We start from the raw sequence: 22953 nt of genomic DNA, 5'->3' as shown, positions 1-22953 counted from the left end.
ACATACTGCAAGAATGGCCCGATTAGCATCAAGACCTTCAGTTTCACTGATCAACAAACCTAAGAAAAAGATCTTTGGAAGCGACGATGAAGGTGATGCATCGATATTAACTGGTACCAAGAAGCAAGTAGAGGAGGAAGAAGAAAAGAAGGAAGAATCAGAGGAAGAAGATAGCGATGATGAAGCCCCTGAGGAAGAAGGATTCAGCCAAGCCAAAAACACACTGTCTAGAAAACAGCGCGAGCAACAAGAGCTTATCATTAAACAACGTTTAGAGGAACGTGAGCAGCGCAGAGAACGTGATGAGCAACTTCGGAAACAAAAGGAAGAATCCAAGATACGGCAGAGTGCCAAGGAGGCTGCACACATTGAAAAGCTTAAGGCTCAAGAGAAACAAAAGGAAGAAGAAATAAAAGCTGAAACAGCATTACTTGATGCCAGTTTACTTGCCGAGATTGATGAGCAGGCCTTGGTGCTTCCCCGGGGGAAAAAGACCACATTTAATGCGGCGACCAAGAGCTCATCTCTGAAAAAGAACAATAAGGAGTCATTTAAAGAGACTACCAGTAAATTAGCTTCTAAAACAAGAGAATCCACAATTAAGGTGGTCAAGAAGGGGCCTGTTAATGTGGCTGTGTTGAAGAAAAACCGCAAGAGTATGATGCCACCAAAGGCGCAGATTGTGGACGAGATGCGCAACAAGTGGTATACTGAGAGTCAAAAAACAGTCGAACGACGTGTGCGAAGGTGATGGATTGTTTTGAAGAGTTTGACATTAGAAGTATTGCATTATTAATAGAATTATGGGATGTGAATATTTGAATATTTGAATACTCGTAGTATTAGAAAAAAAGCTATAGTATGGTACAGCAGCAGTAGCAACCAACCATTAATTTTAGAACGGCTTGGATTTTCTCTTTTAGTTTCTCCACCACATTTACTTACTTCATTTTTTTATTTCAACAATTTTCAAAGAAAAAAATATATTGACATATCATGTCTCGGCATACAGCTCTCTACAGCATTTTAAACCTAGATCCTGATGCATCTCAGGATGACATCAAACGCGCATACAAGAATTTAGTCCGAATCTATCATCCAGACAGAAATGCAAATCCGTCTTCTCATGAGCAGTTTATTCGAATCCGCGATGCATACCATACTTTGTACAATCTTGACACCCGAGCACTTTACGATCTGTATGGCCGAATTGTTGAACCCCCTCTTCGTGGAAATGATGATGAACGAGAAAGTAATAATAGACCTTTATATAATGAAACTCCAACAGTACCAACATCAGAAACTCGAAGACCAAGTACACAGTACTCTTATACATTTAACACTTCAAGAGAGCCTAGAGGGTCCAATGTTGGAGATTCACCAAGAAGCTCTACTAGCTACAGTTATACCTTTTCTCAAGGAGAAGGTAGCACATATGACCCACGGCCAAATTCCTTTTGTCGCTCAGAAACATTTTCCCATAGCGGGTCAAGCACATCAAGCACATCTTCAGGCCAGAATTCGCCAGCTAGCAATCCGAATGCTAATCAAAATACCAACACCAGCACATCTTCAACAAATACACAGTTCCGTGTGGTACTCAGGCTTTCCATTGTAGATGTATATAATGGATGCACGCGTATCGAACAAGTTGAACGACGCGACCACCGAGGTCAAATAGCCCAGTATCCGTTTCGTATCGAAATTAAGCCTGGTACTAAGTCTGGAACAACAGTGACTTTCCCTCAGTCTGGTAGTTATAATTCGGCGACAGGCACGTGGCAAGACCTTGTTTTTGTATGCGCTGAAGACGATGGTGGACCAACAGCAATATTTTCACGCCAGGACTACGATCTTCATATGAATTTTGTGGTTTCTCTGCGAGCTGCCATGACTGGAATTGACCGAGAGATTGTGTTACCTGGTGGTAAAAAGCACAAGGTTAAGGTAGACACTCCGGTACAGACAGGACACAAGGTTGTGTACCCTGGGCTTGGTTTTGTCAACGGGCCACTTATGCGGGCGCAACAAACGACCGAGGAGTTGCGCGGGAATCTGATTGTGCATTTTAAAGTCAAGAAACCCAGCGAGCTGACTCCTGCGCAGCGCAAGGCTATTGAAAAGCATTTCAATTAAAGATGGATTTTAATTTCTCATATAATGGGCAGTAAGAAAAAAAAAGTGAGAGAAGCAAGGTTGAGTCTAGGAAACACGACGACGTCATCATCACTATTATCGGAGATTTAAGGATAAACTAAATCTGGGGTATTTAAGGACCGAGACCCGGTACTATGACATTCATACTAAAAAAACCTCCATTTACGGAACCCTTAATAACGACGGGTCTTGAGTCCAAAATTCTTCTTGATCTGGCAGGTGCCCACGTGCGTCCATTTCAAGCACTCAATTGGCGGAATCTATTCTCACTGATATTAATATTATTTTTACTCTGCCCCATCAAGTCACAATATATTGACAAACACAAATCAAACACATCCGGATATTATTATACAAGTAATTCATTATGGCTCGAACTCATTATGAGAGACTAGGGGTGGAACCGAATGCCACTGCCGAGGATATTGAATTGGCGTACCGCATGCAAGCAACTACGCTCCACCCTGATAATTCTGGTACAGGCGATGCTAAAGAGTACCGTAAAGTTACAGAATCGTATCAGTTGTTGTCTAACCCAGAAAAGCGCCGCGAGTACGACAAAGGAAAGACACGGACGCGGTCTTTTGGATTTTTCTCTTCTTCCAACAGAACCTTCACAATCTCTTCCGACAATGGAAGAAGCCCTAGAGGGTCTCCAAGCCTTGATGACGATATAGCTAGTGAGACCGTTTATTCAACCAACTCGAGGCGTACATCGGGGCCGGATCCCACTGCATTTTACACACATGGACCTTCGTCTCCGACATCTCCGACATCCCCGACATCACCATTGACAATGCCTCCAGGAACTGGCCAGCCAGTTGGTGACAAGTTTGAGGTATCGTTGTTATGCACACTAGAGGAACTAAGTACAGGAAGCACCAAGAAGCGAACACTGAGGCGGCAAAAGCAAGACGGACAGATGGAAGAAAAGGAAATACTTGTTGTCATTGAGCCAGGCTACAAGTCAGGGACGCGTATTACATTCCCTGGGAGCGGCGATTACCTTGCACATTTGCGGAAATACCAAGATGTTGTTTTTGTGATTGCAGAGCGGCGGCATGAGAGATTTGTGCGTGATGGAAATGATTTGATCACAGAGCTAGAGATTTCTTTTCGCGAGTCCATGGTTGGATTTAACAAAACAGTAACGTTACTGAGTGGCAAGGAGTTTTACGTGGCTTATAACAAGCCGGTGGACACTGGGTACGAAATTATTCATGATGGCCATGGGATGCCTAACCGGAAAAAGCAGCTCGAGCGTGGGATGCTTCGGGTGCGCATCAAGGTTGTTCTGCCTAAAACTCTATCCAAATCTCAAAAGGAGGTTTTCTATAATCATTTTCCCGAGGAGTAACTATTTATATTTATTTAGTTATAATCATCATCACTTTCACAAGCCACTCATAATTTCGTTCAAAGCTTTGACCACCTGGTAGACTTCTTCATGAGTGTTGTAGAAATGGTTGGGCGCCAGACGAATGACACTGGGCCGGCGCTCGTCACCAATGATACCACGGGCATCAAGCTCCTCAAACACATGCTCCATAGTATCACGCGAAAAAAGCAGTGACAATTGAGCACCACGTTGCACAGGATCTTCAGGCGTAATGATGGTAAAAGAAGGCTTCTTATCTTCGTCAAACTCAGTCACCGGAACATAAAACTTGGACTCGGCTAATAGTCTGTATAGAAATGTAGTCATGCTAATGCTGCGAGCACGCAGGACACCAATACCACCAGCCTTTTCAAAGAGTTTGAGCGACTCGTAAAGACAAACAGTGTTCAATACCGAAGGGTTAGACATGCGGAAACCTTGAGCGCCAGGAATAGCATCAAAATCTGGAAGCATAGCAAAACGAGTGGACTCGTTGTTACCCCACCAGCCTGCCTGACGTGCTCGCTTATCTTTGGCATGTTTGCGATGAACAAAAATACCACCGATACCACCAGGGCCGGAATTCAAGTACTTGTATGAGCAAAAGCATGCAAAGTCGACACCCCAGTCGTGCAATCGCACGTCGACATTGCCGGCGGCATGGGCCAGGTCCCATCCCACAACAATATCCGGCGACGCAGCATGAGCGTAGCTTGTGATTGTTTCCATGTCAAAGTACTGGCCAGTGTAGAATTGAATTCCAGAAAAGACCACGGCAGCCAGAGAGTCTTTGTGCTCGTCAATGGCGGCCAAAATGTCCTCGGTGCGCAGTGTGTACTCGCCAACTCGGGGCTTGAGCGGAACAAGCGCTGTTTCTGGATTTAACCCGTGCATCTCAGCTTGTCCTTGAAACGCATACAAGTCCGAAGGGAACGCTTTGTCTTCGAATAGGATCTTGTAGCGGGCTTGTGTGGGCTTGTAAAAAGCCGCAAGCAGGGTATGCAAGTTTCCTGTAAGGGTATTCATGGCAGCAACCTCATCTTCGCCATCAGCACCAACTACAGCGGCCAAAAGTGGAGCCAGAGGTTTATCGATGGAGACCCAGGGTTCAAGGCCGTCGCCGGTCGCGTCATTACGACGAAAATGTGCAACTACACCGCGTGCAGCCCAGGCATTGAGTTCGGCATCGACAGCAGCGCGTGTAGCTTTAGGCATAAGACCAAGCGAGTTTCCGCAAAAATAAATTGATGGAGAAGACGAGTCTTGAGTTCCTGAAGTTGGTTTGGTCAAGCCGAGGGATGCGAGGGTCGGGATGGCAAAGAGGTGGGCGTGTGAGGGGTATTGCGAGTCCAGAGCCTGAGCGGCCTGGCGGGTAAGAGGTACGGAAGCCATTGATAGAAATGCCAAAATTTGATAGAAAATTGAAAAAAATTTTTGTGGGAACTTGGAAAGATGAGAATCGAGCGAGCAGAAAAGGATTTAGTTAAAAGAGCCGGTCATATTTAAATGAGCTGTTTAAGAGTGGTGATCTAGAAAAAACGGGATAGGGATGGAGTCATAAGCCGGGTAACTGTGGAGTAAAGCAAGCACCGAAGCCCGGAGACCATCCAGGATGAAAGCTTGAGTAACTGAATGAAGTCGGGTCTAATGAAGGGTGTATGAAATATATTGATATCTTTGAATTTTGAGTAATCATGTTGTGCTCCGGTCGTTAATGTGTTTCTAAAAATAATGCAACCAGGTCGGTTCTCAAGAAAAGTAGATTTTTCAACCTGAAACTTGTATATAAATATATATATATATATTTTAAAGTACCGAAGGTCCAAAGCTTTCATTCATAAAAAATATACTTTTATAGTCTCATTTGTGTTAATTCGTCTGTTAATGTCCCGGTTGTACCGAGTGTCCCGTTACAGTTACAACCTTGTTTTAGATTTTTTTTAATTTTTTTTTTCTTACTTGTGGCCTCTGAAAATTTTTGTCACCACTAAAGAAAAATTGCAACCGTCACTGAAATCATCACCACCACCACCACCACCAAAACGTACCAGCAAACAACACCTTTCCATCCATTCCAGCAACTTCCGAACCCGCACGCACTACCACCATCACTTTCTGTGCAATCCATCAACCTATTCTAAACAAACAACTAATCATCCTGCTGTTCCAATGGTCTCTCGTAATCAGAACGGCAAACTCAGTATGTATTTGTGGTTACTGTACTATTATCTTTTGAGCCTTATCCATGGGAGCAACAAACTAACCATAGTCTTCCTCTTTTTTTCTTCTTTCAGGCCATGTATCTGGCACCACGTTATGGAGCGCATCCGGCGCGTCAAACTCTCCGGCAGGACAATATACATCAGTTTCGTTGTCTACGCCATCCTCTTCTTCTTCATCCTCCATGTATGCCTCGCGCGCGGCGAGTGCGGGCATGACGACAACTTTTGCGCAAGCTGTCAACGGCGGCGGTAGCGGCAACAGCTTCATATCCGGCTCAGGTATATCGAGCACACCATCGACCGCAGGCGCATTTTACAGCACGGCAGCGGCGTCAGGGAATGCCTCAGCTGCATATATGCAAGCGCAACAACAAGCCCAGCAGCATGCTCAGCAGCAGCAACAACAACAGCCGCTCGCATCTCTTGATCCTTCGGATTTCCCGGCGTTAGGAGTTGCTAGTAATACCAACGGAGGGAATACCCTGAATGCGGCGTCGCGAGCGAAAAACGGGTCTCAAACTGGAGTTGCATCAAGTAGGCCTGGATCTTCGTCGGCACAACCGACAGCAGCAGCAGCCTCAGACTCAAGTAGGTCAAATGGTCCACCTCCAGGGCTTGGTGGGACAGCACAAACAGCAGCAGCAACTTCCTCGAAAATGTCCCCACCACCGCCGTCGGGAGACATTACTTCGGGAGCAGCAGCGGCAGCGGCAGCAGGGTCGGGGTCGAATGGGGGTAACGATTTCCCTGCGCTGCCGAAAAATGGTGACTCGCGGCCGCCAAGCAACGGCAAAGCGGCTTTGGCAAATCCATCCCAGAGCACAAGCACAAGCACAAGCACAAGCACGACAACGAATAGTAGTAATAACAATAGCAATAACAGTACAAGCAATAGCAGCACGAGCGATAGCAATTCAAGCACGAGCACCCCTAGTGCATCAGAGCCCACCGGCAGTAAGAACGGCGAGATAATATCAACGTTACCAAGCGACATTGAAAAGTTTGGCATGAATGGTCTGCTGAGCGTGATTCGCATGGAAAACAATGATGAGACCGCAGTTGCAATTGGTAGTGATCTCGGGACTCTGGGATTTCCCAGTAACCGACCGGATGGTAAGATTTCACGATATTTGACTGCTTCGTGGTCTGAAGATGCAGTTGGAGCGCTGACACCTCCAGGAGGAGCTGCTGCTGCTGCTGCCCAGGGGACAACAGTTTCTGGAGCGGCACCTGGATCCACGTTACCAACTCCCCCACAGCGGCCGGAACCTCTTTACGTTTTGCCACCATGTTACCAGGTTGAGCGACCCACCGGAGCTGCGCATGAAAAAATCCAGCAGTACCATGACGAGACGCTGTTTTACATTTTCTACACGATGCCACGAGATGTGATGCAGGAGATGGCAGCAATGGAGTTACAGGCGCGTAATTGGCGGTTCCACAAGGAAATGGGTTTATGGTTGACCAAGGACCCGTTGTCGGAGCCCGTGCAGCAGAGCAATACTGCGGAGCAAGGTGTTTATATTTTTTTCGATCCATTTACTTGGGAGAAAGTCAAGAAGGAGTACTTTTTGGTTTACTCTAGCATTATTTGAGTGAATGAAAGAAAATAAATACTGAAAGAACTTGGAAATGATTTTTACAGAAAGAAAAAAAAAAGAAAATATTAAAAAAAAAGATTTTAAACAAGAGATTTGATAAAAATGATAAAAAAAAAAGAATAATAAAAAAAAGAGTTAATCCAAAGTTTTTAAATTTCAGGTCTATTTCACCCTCCAAAGTATAAGCCCTATTGTTATTGTTATTGTTTTTTTTGTACTTTTAAAAAAAAAATATTTATCATTTTTTTTTATAAATTGGTCATCAATTCGTTATATTTATCTACACATATTGTCAAAGGCAATATTTTTTTTTCACTTTATCAGTAACCAGCTGGTGCGCCACGTTTGCGCCACCAATCAGCCACAGCACTAATTTTACCATGCTCTGCGCCTTGCTCGCGTTTCAAAACATCGTGGTAAAGTCCATTCGCAACGCTTCCTGGAGGACCAAACATGACCTTGTGACCTTTGTTTGCCAAAGCATGTGCGGCATGTGCCGGGGCACCGACTTCGAGCACGGCTACATGCGGAAGTAGCTGGTGATGTATGCGCGACGACTGGATAGTTTGTGCAAGTGAAATACGGTAAAAAAGTTTGCGGACAATTGCTTGGAACACAGTAGTCAAAATGCGGGATCCTCCAGATGCGCCAATAATCATCTCCACGGCCTCATCAGTACCGTCGGGTGATTGCGAGGCAGTAATAACGGTTGGGGTGCATGACGAAAGCGGACGCTTGAACGGGGCCACGTAGTTGTAGATTGAAGGTGCAAGACCGAACGCGTTGCTTGTTCCTGGGACAGAAAAGTCGTCCATTTCATTGTTAAGGAGTATTCCAGTTACAGGGTCCGCGACCAGCGCGCCGAAAAATAAATTGACTGTGGTGGTCATGGCGACTCCAAGCCCATTTTCGTCTATAATGGAAAAGTGGGTTGTACCGTGGGGGTCTACAGATTCATAAGCTGGATCGTAGTACTCCCATGGGTGAGTTTTTGTGTCTGAGACATTGGACTGAGCAATTCCTTGAGAAAACTGTTTGGAAATGATTCGTGCAATGGCCGCTGAATTGTCAATATCAACAAAATCGCCGAGCTGTGAACGCGAAGAGCCCATCCACTTCATTGTTTCAACAAGTCGTTGTGTGGCGATATCTTCAAAGTCCACCCAGTGATCAACATCTTGATTATTTGCAGAACCAGTTTTTCCCCATTTTTTGTGAAGCTCCTCTATAACGTTGAGTCCGAATAATAGAACAGGACCACTAGATGGGTTATTCATGGTATAGACTCTTCTGAGAGCCCCGTCTCCAAGATCAAGTGTTGTTTGTTGCGGGGTTGAGATTTCGACTGAGTAGTTTGCGAAATCTGATAGCGTTGCAATTCCTCCAGCTTTTTCAATAGCTTTTACAAGGTATGGTGCGATAGGGCCTTCTGGGTCATAAAAAACTGCTGAAGACCCGTTCTGTGCAATCAAGTCTAAGGTTCTTGCAAGAAATGGGCGGCGAACAATTTCTCCGTAGACTTTGGCACGCAAGTTGCCACTGGGCGGAGTAGATGTGTGGTGGTGGTATTCATGCCCCAAACTGTCATTCCCCAAACCGTCGTCTGGAGGAGTTTGGCCATCTTTGGGGAGTGGGGCATCTGTGAGGAGCCACCCCCACTGTTCTGGAGATTTTACAAAAGTTGACTCCACAGTGGCAAGAGCATGTGCCAAAGGTTCACTCATAGCAAAGCCGTTTCTGTTGAGTTCAGCCACTGGCCGCACGAGATCAGCCCAGGAAAGTTTCCCCGATGTGTATTTTTCAAAAGCGGCGTAAAGTCCTGCGAGCTCGCCTGGAATTGCAATGGCAAGACCGCCTACTTTGGATGCGAGAGGATCGTTACCATTGAACATGTGTTTGTGAGCAGCAGCTGGGGCTCGTTCTCTAAAGTTGAAAGTGTGCGATTTGTTGGCATTTTGTGCGACAACCATGAAGCCGCCTCCACCAATACCAGAGGAAAAGCTGTTGATGGAGCCCAGACACAGTGCCATGGTGACTGCAGCGTCTACAGCAGATCCGCCTTGTTTTAGGATATCTGTGGCCATGTTTGAGCACTGGGGGACGTCTGAGGAGACAGCAGCTTTTGAAAAGACATGAGAGCGGTTATGAGAAGAGTTTACGGAATCTATGGCAAAGGGATCCAGGTTGAGATGTTGGCGGTCTATGGAGGCTAGGTGAGGTGAATACGAGGAGGGGGTTATAGGATCTTGTACTAAGAACCAGGAGAAATTTGATGGTTTGGGGAATACCAGAGACAGGAAGGTTACTGTAGATATGATTATGAGGGCAGTTGTGGCTAGAGCAGTGCGAGTTTTGATGTAAGCGCGGTAAGCAGGCCTGTCTTTTATTACGGGATGCAGGGAGATCCGAGATTTGCAGATCTTTGGGACCGTTTGGATGTGCAAATGTGGTGGTTGATAAGGTATTGTGGCTGGTTGATATTTCATTTTATCGGTTGTGGCTTTTAGAGGGAGCATTTTTAATAAAGGGATGAAAGCAATAGAGAGAAGAATAGTTAGAAGAAAAAAGATTCTGTGAGCTTTTTATATTGACAGATTGGAGGATAAACTTCAAAGTGCACCAGCCACTGAGATGTTAGTTAAGGTTCTTTCTTTTTTTTTTTTTTTGGAGTTGCTGTCATGTAAAAACAGCCGCCCTTGCTGATAAGCTTTTTGAGAAAGGTCTATATTGTCTACAAATGGAGACCGGAAGAGATAAGAGCAAAGTAGAATCCGGGGTATTTATGATTTAACAAACTTGATTTCTAAGGAATGAATTAGAAAAGATTTAAAAAAAAAAATTAGATTTGTAAATATTGGATTTAAAACAAATTTTTACTGGTTTTTTTTATGAAATTCACAAGATCTTTTGAATTTCCTTCAGATAAACTGATTGATTATGGAGACTTTAGAAGGAGTTCTTACCCCTCAACTCTAAAACCATTACGGGCTTTGCTATGATATCAAATGGACGATTTTAAAACAAAAGCAAAAAGTAAATAACTTTATTAAAAGTATATTATAAATATTAATAATATCAATAAAATATAAACTCAAGTGATCATGATTAATGATTAATGATTCCAAATATATGAAGTTGATAACCCCACGTCCAAAGATAAGAAAATAATTATAAGGGGAAATTTTGCATGATTACAAAACCTTAAGCAATAAACCCTGGGGTTTATTTAACTATATTTTCTACTATGGACAAAAGAAACCCCGAAGACTAACATTAAGGTTGCATAAGAATAACATTATCCAATGAGAAGAAAGGAATATATCTAGTAACGCTTTTTTAGAATGTTAGAATACTAATTAAACGCACAATGGTTTGGGAATATGAGCTCTGTTATCCCAAAAGACAGACATGGCATACTCAATCAAAATAGATTCCCTTAAAGCATACTTTGATTTTTTAAAGATTAGAAATCTTATTAGGCCCTAGTTGTTTACCCACTAATTAGGGCTATAAGATAAGAGTCACGTTTTTTACTCCACCGATAACCGTAAATGACTCTTTTTTTTGTTGTTGCTGTGTGGCTTTTGTCTGTTAGTCGGCTCGATTTCTCTCTTTGAAAAATCAACAAGCAAAAAAAAAAATCAAGCTTTTGTTCTATGAAGTACGCATCTCGTGATGAAAAGTACCAGTTTTTTTTTCACCGGCCGGCTGAAAATCAAATCACAAACTCGGGACTGGTTAATCCGTGCGGCGTTGATTAGTCATAATGACATAACTTTAAAATTTTTTCTTGTCGCACCTTTTCAAATTTTTTTTTCTATGGGGCAAATGACGGCGGCAAATCAGAGTTACTCAAGAAAAAAAAAAAAAACAAATCTGAAAATCTCCATTCAACAGCTGTTGAAAAAAAAAAAAAATTTTTTTTTAACGAAGAAATAACAAAGCATCCCCGCCATTCCATTGCCTCTACTTTATATAATAGAAAATCCCCATATAAATGAAATAAAATGTAATATAATAGTTGTAACAATAGCCGATGATTGTGAGTGTGTGTGTGTATGTGGGTTGTTGACCTTTTTAAAAAAAAATTTTTTTTTTTTTGGAAGAGCATGTTGAAAAGTAAATCACCAATTTTGCTATAAAAAAGCGAGGAAATCCGCAACTTTTTTTTTCAAGAAAAACTTTTTTTTTCTTAACAGATTTTTTTTTTTTTTTTTTTTTTTACAGTCAGAATGCAATCTCCATCTTCTGTTCTCATCTTTTTTCATTCATCTTCTGTTTGGCTCAGATAAATATATATATTTAATATATATTTAAGAATTCTCTGGCTTATCTTTTGTTTTTTTGTGTGTCTTGTAAAAAAAAAATTTTTTTTTAAAACCCTCAAAAAATTTAAAAGAATCTCTTTTCCTTCCCACACAACTTTCTCTTTACTTAACTATTCTGAGATTTAAAACATCTTAATCTTCAACCCATTAAAACCACCAGTTTTCGACTAATATATACACATAAATACCCTCAAATATGTACGTTCTTCCCATCTTTTCTTCTCTCATACACCTTAGTTTTTACATGATGACTTTTTGTATTTCTTTTATACCGTTAGACTTCCGAATCTTGATGATTGGAAACAAATACGTTCTGACTATTATTATTATGAAACCTCCTTTTTTTCATTTTTCTTTTAATCAATATTTTGCTAACCCCACATTCTAGGTGCGGAATCTTAGGTTTACTTCTCTCAAACCCCAACGGCACCGCCTCTGGTGAACTCCTCGAAGGAACACACTTTCTCCAGCACCGTGGTCAGGATGCTGCTGGTATTGTTACTTGTGGCCCCCGCGGCCGTTTCTACCAATGCAAGGGTAACGGCATGGCCCGTGATGTATTCACACAGGCTCGCATCTCCCTTCTCGCTGGAAACATGGGCATTGGCCATCTTCGCTACCCAACGGCTGGCTCTTTTGCAAACTCTGAAGCCCAACCATTTTACGTCAACTCTCCATACGGCATTGCACTCTCCCACAATGGTAACCTTGTTAATGCCCCAGCTTTAAGGGCTTACCTCGACGAAGAAGTCCACCGCCACATTAACACTGACTCGGATTCGGAACTCCTGTTAAACGTTTTTGCCGCTGAACTTCAAAACACAAACAAGTCTCGTGTCAATGACGAGGACATTTTCCATGCTCTTGGCGGAGTCTACGAGCGTGTCCGTGGTGCCTACGCTTGTGTCGCAATGATTGCTGGCTATGGCATTCTCGGTTTCCGTGACCCTAACGGTATCAGACCCCTCGTCATGGGCATCCGAACCAATGCCGACGGTACAAAAGACTACATGTTTTCTTCTGAAAGCGTTGTTCTTCAAACTCTTGGCTTCAAGGAATGGTTTGATGTCAAGCCTGGACAAGCAATCATCATCCCCAAGGGTACAATGGAGCCTGTTATTCGCCAGGTCGTCCCACAGCTTTCTTACACACCAGATATTTTCGAGTACGTTTACTTTGCTCGCCCAGATTCTGTCATGGATGGCATCAGTGTCTACCGCAGCCGTCTTGCCATGGGTGACCGTCTAGCAACAAACATCATCAACCGTTTCAAGTCCCGACATGAAATGGCCAAGGAAATCGATGTTGTCATTCCTGTCCCAGATACCTCTCGCACCTCTGCTCTTGAGTGTGCTGTTCGTCTGGGGATCCCATTCCGTGAAGGCTTTGTCAAAAACAGATATGTTGGCCGCACCTTCATTATGCCCAACCAAACTGAGCGTCGCTCTTCTGTTCGCCGCAAACTCAATGCCATGGCTCTTGAGTTTTCCGGCCAAAATGTCTTGCTTGTAGACGACTCCATCGTTCGTGGCACTACCTCTAAGGAGATTGTGCAAATGGCACGTGAGGCTGGTGCAAAGAAAGTCTACTTTGCCTCGTGCGCTCCTCCTATTCGTCACAACCACATTTATGGTATTGACCTGGCTGACACAAAGGCTCTTGTTGCTTACAACAAGACTGAGGAGGAAATTTCAAAAGCCATTGGCGCAGACGCCGTCTACTATCAAACTCTTGATGATCTTGTTGGTGCCTGCTCTTCCCCTGGTGACGAAGAAGCTGGTATCCCCAAGATTGATGAATTCGAGGTCGGCGTCTTCACCGGCACATATATTACTGGTGTTGAGCAGTCTTACCTCGACTACTTGGAAGCTATTCGTGGCCAAAACCAGCGTCTCAAGGAGCAGGAACGCCACGGCATTGCTTCTATTCTTGAGGATCCCAAAGCTGAGGTTGACATTGGTCTCTTCAATCACGGAGACATTGTCGTTTAAAAGAATATTGGAATTTTGGAAGAACAAAGAGGGAAAAGTTTTGGTAGATGGGAATTTTTTTTTAAAATAAAATATTTTTAATGATAGACGTTTAGATAACCAAAAATTAAATACAAAAAGCTTTTTGAAATAATAATTTACATGAACATTAAAACTTTCCAAGGGAATACTGAAATGGTATCAGGGGTATTTAAAAAAGAAAAAAAAGGAGTTTTTTTTGTAAAAAAAAATTAGAAGGAGAATGGGTGGTATTTATACTTTTTTTTTTAGATCGGATTCACCCAATTCTACAAACGCCTTCGGAATGTGCCGCGGAAATACCGGTGATTAATTTTTTTCATTCCATCATGACGGGATTTTTCAATTCTCTCTCATGCCAGTAAGTAAATCATCAACAAGATTAGAGACCTAATTTTGTCAAAAGCGCGAATAGCCGGTGTAGCAAAAAGGATTTTTCAAAGAAAAAAAAAAAAAGTTTGAGATGAAAGTACTGAAATTTTATTTTTTAAAAGTGTTATCAAAAAAAACATTAGGGGATTAAAATGTTCTTGTATTTGAAAGACGTTTTTTTTTTTTGAATGCAATGATTATAAAAGTGATTGATTAAAGTGTGTTGTGCCTAGATGAAAACTCAATTATTTAAAATATTTTAGAAACTATATATATAACTAATTACTCAATGTTACAAAAACTAAACGGAGATTTGAAGCTGGATTATGCAGACGAATATTTCATTTCTTTAGCAAAAAATCCTATTTTATTTTCTTCTTTCTTCTTTATTCATACCAATCACAGTTATTATTTAAAACAATTCATTGTCTTCATTGTAATCTTCAACTTCATCTTCTGCATCCCCACCATATTGATAATCATCAATATCTCCTTCATAATTGGCGTGATTAACTTCTTCTTCTTCCTCATCATCTGCATACCCCCAATTATTATTTCCATTGTTTCTCCAAGCTTCATTCTCATCATCACTCTCCTCCTGATACTGTGAAGACAAGTTCATAGATCTAACAGACATGGATGACTCTGATTCGGGCATCCTTAACACATTTTCCTGACCCTCTAATACAAACCATTGACGAATTGTCTGCCTATTCAACTGATCAATTTGTTCTAAATTTATTTGAAGGTTATCTTGCTCTGCATCCGTTTCAGTCACATCAAAAATCATCCCATCATTATCCCATGGGTGTGTTTCTCTTTCAATAACTCTTGTTCTCATTAATTCATTCTCATTCTCTTCATGATTCACATCTTCATGGTCTAACGTCTCCTCAAATTCAATAGACTCGCCATCTTCACTACTTTCTTCTTCTTCCTGGCTGCCCGTATTCTCTACTTGCTCTTCAATACTACCAAGTTCTGAAAAATTTTGACTCATTGACCAACCCTCCGTAATATCGTCTCTCATAAAAACCCGGTCACCCCAGTCTATGTTGATATTTTCTCCCTCAACATTTCTTTCATCCTCATTGCTCAATTGTAGCATTCGATTATTTAGCAAATTTGAATCTGAACCTTCATTTCTTAGTGATTCATCAGCTGTAAGCACTGCTTCCGAAGAATCTAATGGAGATGAATACTGGGGAAACGCATTAGACCTACCTATTTTGGGCGTCTTAGAGCTTTCATTTTCTTGAACAGGTGACCGGTCAAAAATCTGAAGATTTGTCGGCTGCACACAAACACACCGAGTTTCATTAAATGTTGTTGTTGCTGTTGTTGTTTTTTCAGAGTGATTTAAATTGGTGTCGGTATGACTTAAAGCCGGTTTTTCATCATCTCTCAATATTTTTTCGTCTTGCTCCGTTTCGCTAAGTTCATTGCTCCTAAACTCATCAGGAAAATAAATAATGTCATTTAATTTGATAGGTTTAGACATTACATATACATATGTGTAAAAGTTAATTTAGACTTAAAGCTGATAATTCCAATATTCATGAAAAGATTATGTTGTATTAAAGAAGTAATAGAAAATAAATTAAAAAAAACAATGAAATAAAAGAATTTTTAAAAACAATTCAAAATTATATATAAAATTTTCATTCACTCTTGACCTTCTTTTATCTCTTTAAAAACTTTTCCATGAATTCCATGAATTCTATGATTTCTGTTTTTATGCCAACACAGTACTTACTAACCATTTCTTTTTCTTTTCTTACTACAAATTTATGCCCTTTTACTTTTCATGCAGCTTAGTTGCTGTTCATTCTTTTAACAAAATCACAATATACAACTAAACAAACATCTCAAGTTATCATGCGATTTAATTTTTGATTTTTGATTTTTTTGGAACGTAAATTCAATGGCTGGAAAAGATCAAATATGTGTGTAAATTAGGCCTGTTGCGGCATAATGAAACTTGACATTACGAGACATTGAAACTTGCTGCTGTTAAGTTAATTGGCATTTTAATTGTTTGTTTGGTTGTCTCTACACAAACTATTAAATTTTTATAACACCTACACTATCCTTGAAATTCCCTAATTAGTGTGTCTTTTCAGTATACATACGTATGTTATTTCGGTCGACCCAGACGTCTGAGCGCCCCGAACAAACGGGGAGATAGGCTCTGATGCCAGCTTACGATGGGCAAGGGAACCCTGTCTATAAGTCTAGATTTTTTAATATAAAAAAAATTTTTAGACGCCAATATTATATCCTTTTATGTGTTTCTTATTTTTTTAAAAAAAATTTCTGGAGAAACAACAATTCCACGAGTTTTACAGGAGATTTTGCACCCAATCTGCTGAAAAACTAGTCCTTAGTAGGAAATTTTTTTTTCTAAGGTGGGTTATTTGTTACCCTTGCCCTTGTGTAATTATAAAAGTTTTAAAATCTTTATTTTACTATTATGCAAAATATAGTATTTAAAATATTAAATCAATATATTTGAAAGATATCTATGGACTATTTTGAAATAATAGATCATTCCATTAGGGTTAGGGTAATATTTTTACAATTTCTTATTTGAAGTTAGCATTACAGCCTAAGAACCTTAAACAACCGGTATACTTCAACTTTGCAACCAAAATTAATATTACAATATAAGTTTTTGCATATTTTTAAAAATTTGAGAGTTTGAAAATTGTGGCTTTAATTTTATCTTAGTATAAGAAAGTATGCACCTCATTGTTTTGAAAATTTTTAAAAGAACTTTCTGATCCTATATATAAACGAGATTTTGTTTTTCAATTTCCTTTCCAGTATAGAAGTTTTGCCAAATTGTACAATAAATTTTAGAACTAAAAAAATTCCTAAGCGTTTTGTAAAAATAACTTGATTTTTGATAGATTCTATGTTCAATCTTTACTAGAACCTTGGGATATTTATCAGAGTTTCTTTTTATAAAATTGCATTTGTCCAATGATTATTTGAAATATTCATCCAACCACATGTCCATTACTATGGTTTATCTCATTGAAGGAAATTTGCCAAAAGATAAATTTAGTTTTGTACTTATCTAAAAAGTTTTATAGCTCATATCTCAGTTGAGCTTTGGACTCAGTTTATTAGCAATATGTCAAGTCTAAAGTTTCGGATGAATGACTGAAATTGCAGTTTGTTAAAAAATTTCAAGCAATACTTAAAGTACTTTTTGAAATTTCATAACTAATTAGTTATAATATCAATTTAAAGTTTTTATATTCATATAACCAATATTTTTTGAGATTTAATACTTTCCTTTAAACACAAAATATTCATAGGACTGTATTGGTTCTCATTATACAACTGAAGATATTCCACGTTGATTAATTGATAGGATTTATATGCTTATAAGCATATAAATCCTAAATATAGGTATATATTTTAAAAGCCGAAAAAATTTATCAAATATAATTTAAATACTTATAAAAAAACGATCGATCAATTATTTACAAACATTGGCATTGCGATAATTACTCATCAGAGGCATGTAAATAGGATGAATATATAAATACAGTCTAGAATAAATAATATCAACTCACTTTTTGTTAATTAACCACAAACTTACTTTTTTTTAATTTTTTTTCATTTATATCCGCAAGTTCTAGATTGTGGGAAATAATTTAAGAGTTAGAGTCAATTTTTTTATTTTTATTTTAAGTGTTAATTTATGATCTAAATTTTTTTAATGTTCTTAGTTTTAAACATATCTGAGTAATATTGAACTCAACTGTGTCAGAAAATTTTTACTGTTTAAGATCGTAACCTTTTTTTTTCTTATTGTTTTTCAAATTTTCAGATGTCTAAGAGCAGCTCGTGATTGAGTGGAACTTTTGTGTTTACCAAGACTTTCTGTTTTTTTTTTTTTTTTTTTTCATTATATAATTAAATATTATTAAAATATTCTAATTTCTCTTGTATTTTAAGCTGAATTAAATTTCATTTAATCACTAATACTATAAAAAATAATTGTTACTTAGGTTTTTCTGATATAATAGACTTCTCAGAATGGCATTTTTTCCCCATTAAACATCAAACCTTTGAAAAAAATTACTATTGAACGGAACGAGGTTTATTGTTTCACTTAGTTTTGGACTTTAAATTTCATTTTCTTTACAAAAAAGCACTGATATTATTTACATGCTTTCGGACAGAAGTGTTAATAACCACAACTATTGGCAACACTGGCGGTGGTACTATTGTTTTTGGTGGTGGAACTGGTGGTACATCTGGTATTCCCGGTGGCAGTGGCAATGGCAATGGCAATGGCAAGTCAGGCAAAAGTGGATGCACCAAAGGGTGCTAAAATGTTTGGGTAAAATGTAATTATTTCCTTGAAAATGATTTTCCAATTATGGCAAAGTACTTTGAGTCTACTATGAAAGGTTTTTTAATATTAATTTAAAAAATAATATTTTAAAATTGAACTTTTTTATTTTTTTTAATTTCTTATTGATTCTATCGCTTAACATTAAGATAAGAATCAAGTTAAGTAGAGCATTAAACATTTTCCATTTTGGGAATAACATGTTTAAACTACGTATTAAGCGAGATGGCTGAACTCTTTATTAAAAAATTAAGAAATATGCTTACAAACCAATTTAGCATATTTTGAAAAACAGTTCCCTCATTTACAATTTCTGTAGGAATTATTCTTATTTTGGTTATTAGCTATCTTTGGAAAAAGGTTAACTAGGGGAATTGTGCACTCTACCTAAAGAACTGAGAACCCGTTCATGTGTTTAAAAAGAAAAAAAAAGGTTTCAAACTGCGTTGAACTTTAATTTGAAAGATAACAGTTTTTGAATAGAGCGACTTTGAAAACATCAGAATTTCACCAAGCTAGCAAATTTTATAAGATCAACTCAAGAAAAAAGATTGACACAAAAAGTTATCCTCCGACACGGGGAATCGAACCCCGATTTCCACGGTGAGAGCGTGAGGTGATAACCATTACACTATATCGGAATATAAAAAAAAGTTTTTAAGATAATATAAAGGCATTTTATTATTTTTAAATTTAATCATTTTTATAAAATTTCTTTATAAGGGGAAAGGGCTAGATGGTGTAAAGGGTAACACGTTTGCTCGATAGCGGAAGATACTGGGTTCGATTTCCAGAATACCCCCTTTTCCTGAGGATGTGTACGGGAGTATACACCTAGACTGAAAACCATAGGCTACCCTGGTTACAGGAATGCCGACTCTTCCGTACAGTCTAAATAGCCTGCAGGTGATTGCGGGCCGTATCTCTGACGGAAGAGATTAAGAAATACATGGGCGTCCGTGAAGATAAGTGGAAATGGGTTGGGAAGGTTTTGGGACCGACAGACTGGTTCTCCCTGTTTCTCGTAAGCTGGCATCAGGGCCCATCTTCCGGGCTACCGGAGACGCACAGAACAGAAACCACCCGTACTAAAAAGGTACAAATGAAAACCGGCAAGTCACATAGTCAGACAATAAAAGGATAGCGCAGATGCTGATGTTATATAGTTCTATAACCCTTGAATAAAAACAAACAAACAAACAAACAAATTTCTTTATTTTTGCTTAAAAATGAATAAAAACAAACAAACAATTATGCTTAAAAATTTACAATAAAATTAAAATTTAAGCAAAATAAATTGTAAAAAAAACTTTGACATTCAAAATATTATTTTAACGTTAAAGAGTAAAATAAATTTGACATTAAACAATTTTAATTCAGAAAGAAAGACTTTTCAGTGACTTTAAATTTATTTAACTCCAAACCTGATATTCTAACGCTTTTTCCTTAACTTAACAATTTTTTTTTCTGTTTTGATACTTTTTTCTGTTGTTGCTTGCTCTCTTATAATTATTCTTTTTTTAATTAATCTCGATTTAATATTGTCAGATTTCAAGCTATTTATACATTATCTTTGTTTTTGAAATGCTTATCAATAAAACATATGCTGTATAATTTCATGTTGAATATTCAATTAATATTAATATTAATAGTAGATAAAGTTTGCGTTGAAACAAGTATCATTATTTAAAAAAACACAGGGCATCAGCATTAGTATTAACATTAGTATAAGCTTAAGCTTCGACGTCAGCATCAAAACACTTCCCAACATCAATAATATTATCTTTATTACCATCAGTGCATTTATAGTTAACACTTGTTACTCATGTATTATTTTCATTATGATAATTGGAGAATAATCAGGGAGCTTCGGAGTTGGATCGGGTTTTAGACCACCTTTGAAGTACAAGAAGAACTTCAACTTAGCCGTTTGGCCATTTTAAAGTTAATCTAGAAAAAACAGCATTGTATGTTAAAAGAAGTTCCGCGATCGTTATCTTTTTCAAACAATACTCAACCTATATAAATATTATTTTTTTTTTTTTTTTTTTTTTTTTTTTGAGTTCACTTCTATGACAGATCGGGGTAGAATATTGTATAGTAATTAAGAATAATAATGCAGTATTACTTCATGCCTATTCAATTAGTAGACAAAAAAAATTACTTCAGTAAAAAAAAAAAATAGAATTAAATGGACGACACCGGAGTTGAACCGGGGACCTTTCGCATGCTAAGCGAACGTGATAGCCAACTACACCAGACGCCCACGTGACTTTAAATTGTAAAAGATCAACATGCAATCCATCGACCGGATAAACTAACATACAAGCGATCAACCGGATAAAAGAAACAAGCTACACCTAAATATTAGCAAAACTAATCCTATTAATGGTCATTTGTTAACATTGATTGAGAAATCTCCAATTGCAAAGCTAACCACGCTTTACATGTTGGCGAAAGATGATAGAGACTATATGAATAAAAAGGATGAAAAACGAAAATGCAAGAGGGTTGAACCTCTTACACTGAAACAACAACAAAATCAGACGATTGGAATTTTGAAGAAACAAGCAATGGAAGAATGGCAAGAAATGTATTGGAACAGCAGTAAGGATCTGTGGTATCATAATATCACAGTGGAGTCGAAATGTACTGATAATCTTTCCAAAATGGTTACGGGAGTGATCATGAAGAAAGATAGTCGAAGGATCTTGAGTAATATTACTCAATTTCGCACAGGCCATGGCAACTTTGGCGCATGGTTTAAAAAGTTTGGAATTGAAAAGGATAGTTACAACTGCAAATGTGGAGAGCTGGAAACAGTTCATCACATTTTAGTTGAATGTCCTTTGCTTGAAGAGGAAAGAAAAGGACTGAAACGGATATCTCCAGAGATGGACATGTCGACTCTCTTAAACAGTTTAACTGGCTTACAAGAGATTGTAAGCTTTATCTCTGCTTGGAGGGATTAAGAAATACAATTACAGCGTTGATGAAGACAAGTGGAGATAGGTTGGGAAGGTTTGGTTATTTTAACCCCCTGTTCCTCGTAAGCTGGCATCAGGACTTATTTTCGGGCTGTTGGAGATGCAATGTTGAAGCCAAAATTAAAAGTTTATTATTAAAATGAAAAAATATATAGTATGGACAAGAAGGATAGCGCAGATGCTGATGTTATATAATTCTATAACCCTTGAATAAAAACAAACAAACAAACAAAAGAAACAAGCAATTAAGCGATCGAGATAAATAACTATAAACACTTTAAAGAACAAAAATGCAATCGATCGAGATAATAATTATCGATAAATATTTGAGGATAAATACATTAATTTAGATTAAAGATTAAGAAGTGATTAAGAAGGAATTATTAAAGAGAATCGCTTGAATATATATAGTAATATATTTCCATAAGTTTTATCAGTATCTAAAAAGATATTTACATCAATACAATAAGTTTTATATTAAACTATTAGCTTGGTTCTTTCTTTGGACAATCCGACTTTACTCTCATACGATAACTCCATTACATAAATGTATAATTTTTGTATTGAATTTATAATACTTCAGTTAAAAACAGTATAATGACTAATCGTTATTTTTTTTAAATGAAATGCCGTATCTCTGGCGGAAGAGATTAAGAAATACATGGGCGTCCGTGAAGATAAGTGGAAATGGGTTGGGAAGGTTTTGGGACCGACAGACTGGTTCTCCCTGTTCCTCGTAAGCTGGCATCAGGGCCCATCTTCCGGGCTACCGGAGACGCACAGAACAGAAACCACCCGTACTAAAAAGGTACAAATGAAAACCGGCAAGTCACATAGTCAGAAAAATAAAAGGATAGCGCAGATGCTGATGTTATATAGTTCTATAACCCTTGAATAAAAAAAAAAAAAAAAAAAATTTTTAAATGAAATGAGGGGATGTAAAGGGTAACACGTTCACTCGACAGCGGAAGATACTGCGTTCAATTCCCAGAATACACCCTTTTCCTGAGGATGTTTACGAGAGTATACACCTAGGCTGAAAACCACAGGCTACCCTGGTTACAGGAATGCCGACTTTCCCATACAGTCTAAATAGCCTGCAGGTGATTGCGGGCCGTATCTCTGGCGGAAGAGATAAAGAAATACACATGCGTCCGTGAAGATAAGTGGAAATGGGTTGGGAAGGTTTTGGGACCGACAGACTGGTTCTCCCTGTTCCTCGTAAGCTGGCATCAGGGCCCATCTTCTGGGCTACCGGAGACGCACAAAACAGAAACCACCCGTATTAAAAAGGTACAAATGAAAACCGGCAAATCACATAGTACAATAAAAAGGATAGCGCAGATGCTGATGTTAAACAATTCTATAACTCTTGAATAAAAACAAACAAACAAACGAAATGCGGGTACCTGCAGTCAGATCACGTTAGATTGCTTGCGTGAAACCAATTGTTGAATATGGCTTAGAAATTTGGCATTATAAAATCTTGAAAGGAAAAATCCAGAAGTTGGAAATGATGCAAAACAT

At 38.7% G+C, this 22953-nt stretch overlaps 8 protein-coding genes across 8 annotated transcripts; 5 read left to right on the top strand and 3 right to left on the bottom strand.

The window, feature by feature from the left end:
- Positions 1-13: 13 nt before the first annotated feature.
- On the top strand, positions 14-751 carry SAPINGB_P000315 (uncharacterized protein; the record flags this gene model as incomplete). Its single annotated transcript, XM_031995039.1, has 1 exon — positions 14-751. The coding sequence occupies one exon, from the start codon at positions 14-16 to the stop codon at positions 749-751; it is 738 nt and encodes a 245-aa protein (XP_031850930.1).
- Positions 752-996: 245 nt separating this feature from the next.
- SAPINGB_P000314 (uncharacterized protein) lies at positions 997-2136 on the top strand (the record flags this gene model as incomplete). The annotated part of the gene is made up of 1 exon (XM_031995038.1): positions 997-2136. The coding sequence occupies one exon, from the start codon at positions 997-999 to the stop codon at positions 2134-2136; it is 1140 nt and encodes a 379-aa protein (XP_031850929.1).
- Positions 2137-2524: 388 nt separating this feature from the next.
- Positions 2525-3514, top strand: SAPINGB_P000313 (uncharacterized protein; the record flags this gene model as incomplete). The annotated part of the gene is made up of 1 exon (XM_031995037.1): positions 2525-3514. One exon carries the CDS (start codon positions 2525-2527, stop codon positions 3512-3514), a length of 990 nt encoding a protein of 329 aa, XP_031850928.1.
- A 36-nt stretch (positions 3515-3550) lies between these two features.
- SAPINGB_P000312 (uncharacterized protein) lies at positions 3551-4927 on the bottom strand (the record flags this gene model as incomplete). The annotated part of the gene is made up of 1 exon (XM_031995036.1): positions 3551-4927. The coding sequence occupies one exon, from the start codon at positions 4925-4927 to the stop codon at positions 3551-3553; it is 1377 nt and encodes a 458-aa protein (XP_031850927.1).
- Positions 4928-5704: 777 nt separating this feature from the next.
- On the top strand, positions 5705-7352 carry SAPINGB_P000311 (uncharacterized protein; the record flags this gene model as incomplete). The annotated part of the gene is made up of 2 exons (XM_031995035.1): positions 5705-5735; positions 5830-7352. The coding sequence occupies 2 exons, from the start codon at positions 5705-5707 to the stop codon at positions 7350-7352; spliced, it is 1554 nt and encodes a 517-aa protein (XP_031850926.1).
- A 326-nt stretch (positions 7353-7678) lies between these two features.
- On the bottom strand, positions 7679-9874 carry SAPINGB_P000310 (uncharacterized protein; the record flags this gene model as incomplete). The annotated part of the gene is made up of 1 exon (XM_031995034.1): positions 7679-9874. The coding sequence occupies one exon, from the start codon at positions 9872-9874 to the stop codon at positions 7679-7681; it is 2196 nt and encodes a 731-aa protein (XP_031850925.1).
- Positions 9875-11882: 2008 nt separating this feature from the next.
- On the top strand, positions 11883-13677 carry SAPINGB_P000309 (uncharacterized protein; the record flags this gene model as incomplete). Its single annotated transcript, XM_031995033.1, has 2 exons — positions 11883-11959; positions 12075-13677. 2 exons carry the CDS (start codon positions 11883-11885, stop codon positions 13675-13677), a joined length of 1680 nt encoding a protein of 559 aa, XP_031850924.1.
- Positions 13678-14479: 802 nt separating this feature from the next.
- SAPINGB_P000308 (uncharacterized protein) lies at positions 14480-15568 on the bottom strand (the record flags this gene model as incomplete). Its single annotated transcript, XM_031995032.1, has 1 exon — positions 14480-15568. The coding sequence occupies one exon, from the start codon at positions 15566-15568 to the stop codon at positions 14480-14482; it is 1089 nt and encodes a 362-aa protein (XP_031850923.1).
- Between the last annotated feature and the right edge of the window lie 7385 nt (positions 15569-22953).

The sequence above is a fragment of the Magnusiomyces paraingens genome (genome assembly GCF_902498895.1).
Source record: "Magnusiomyces paraingens strain CBS 517.90 genome assembly, contig: contig1, whole genome shotgun sequence".
In the NCBI taxonomy this organism is placed as follows: domain Eukaryota; kingdom Fungi; phylum Ascomycota; class Dipodascomycetes; order Dipodascales; family Dipodascaceae; genus Magnusiomyces; species Magnusiomyces paraingens.
Note: the sequence above shows the minus strand (reverse complement) of the source record. Positions and strands in the feature narration are given on the sequence as shown.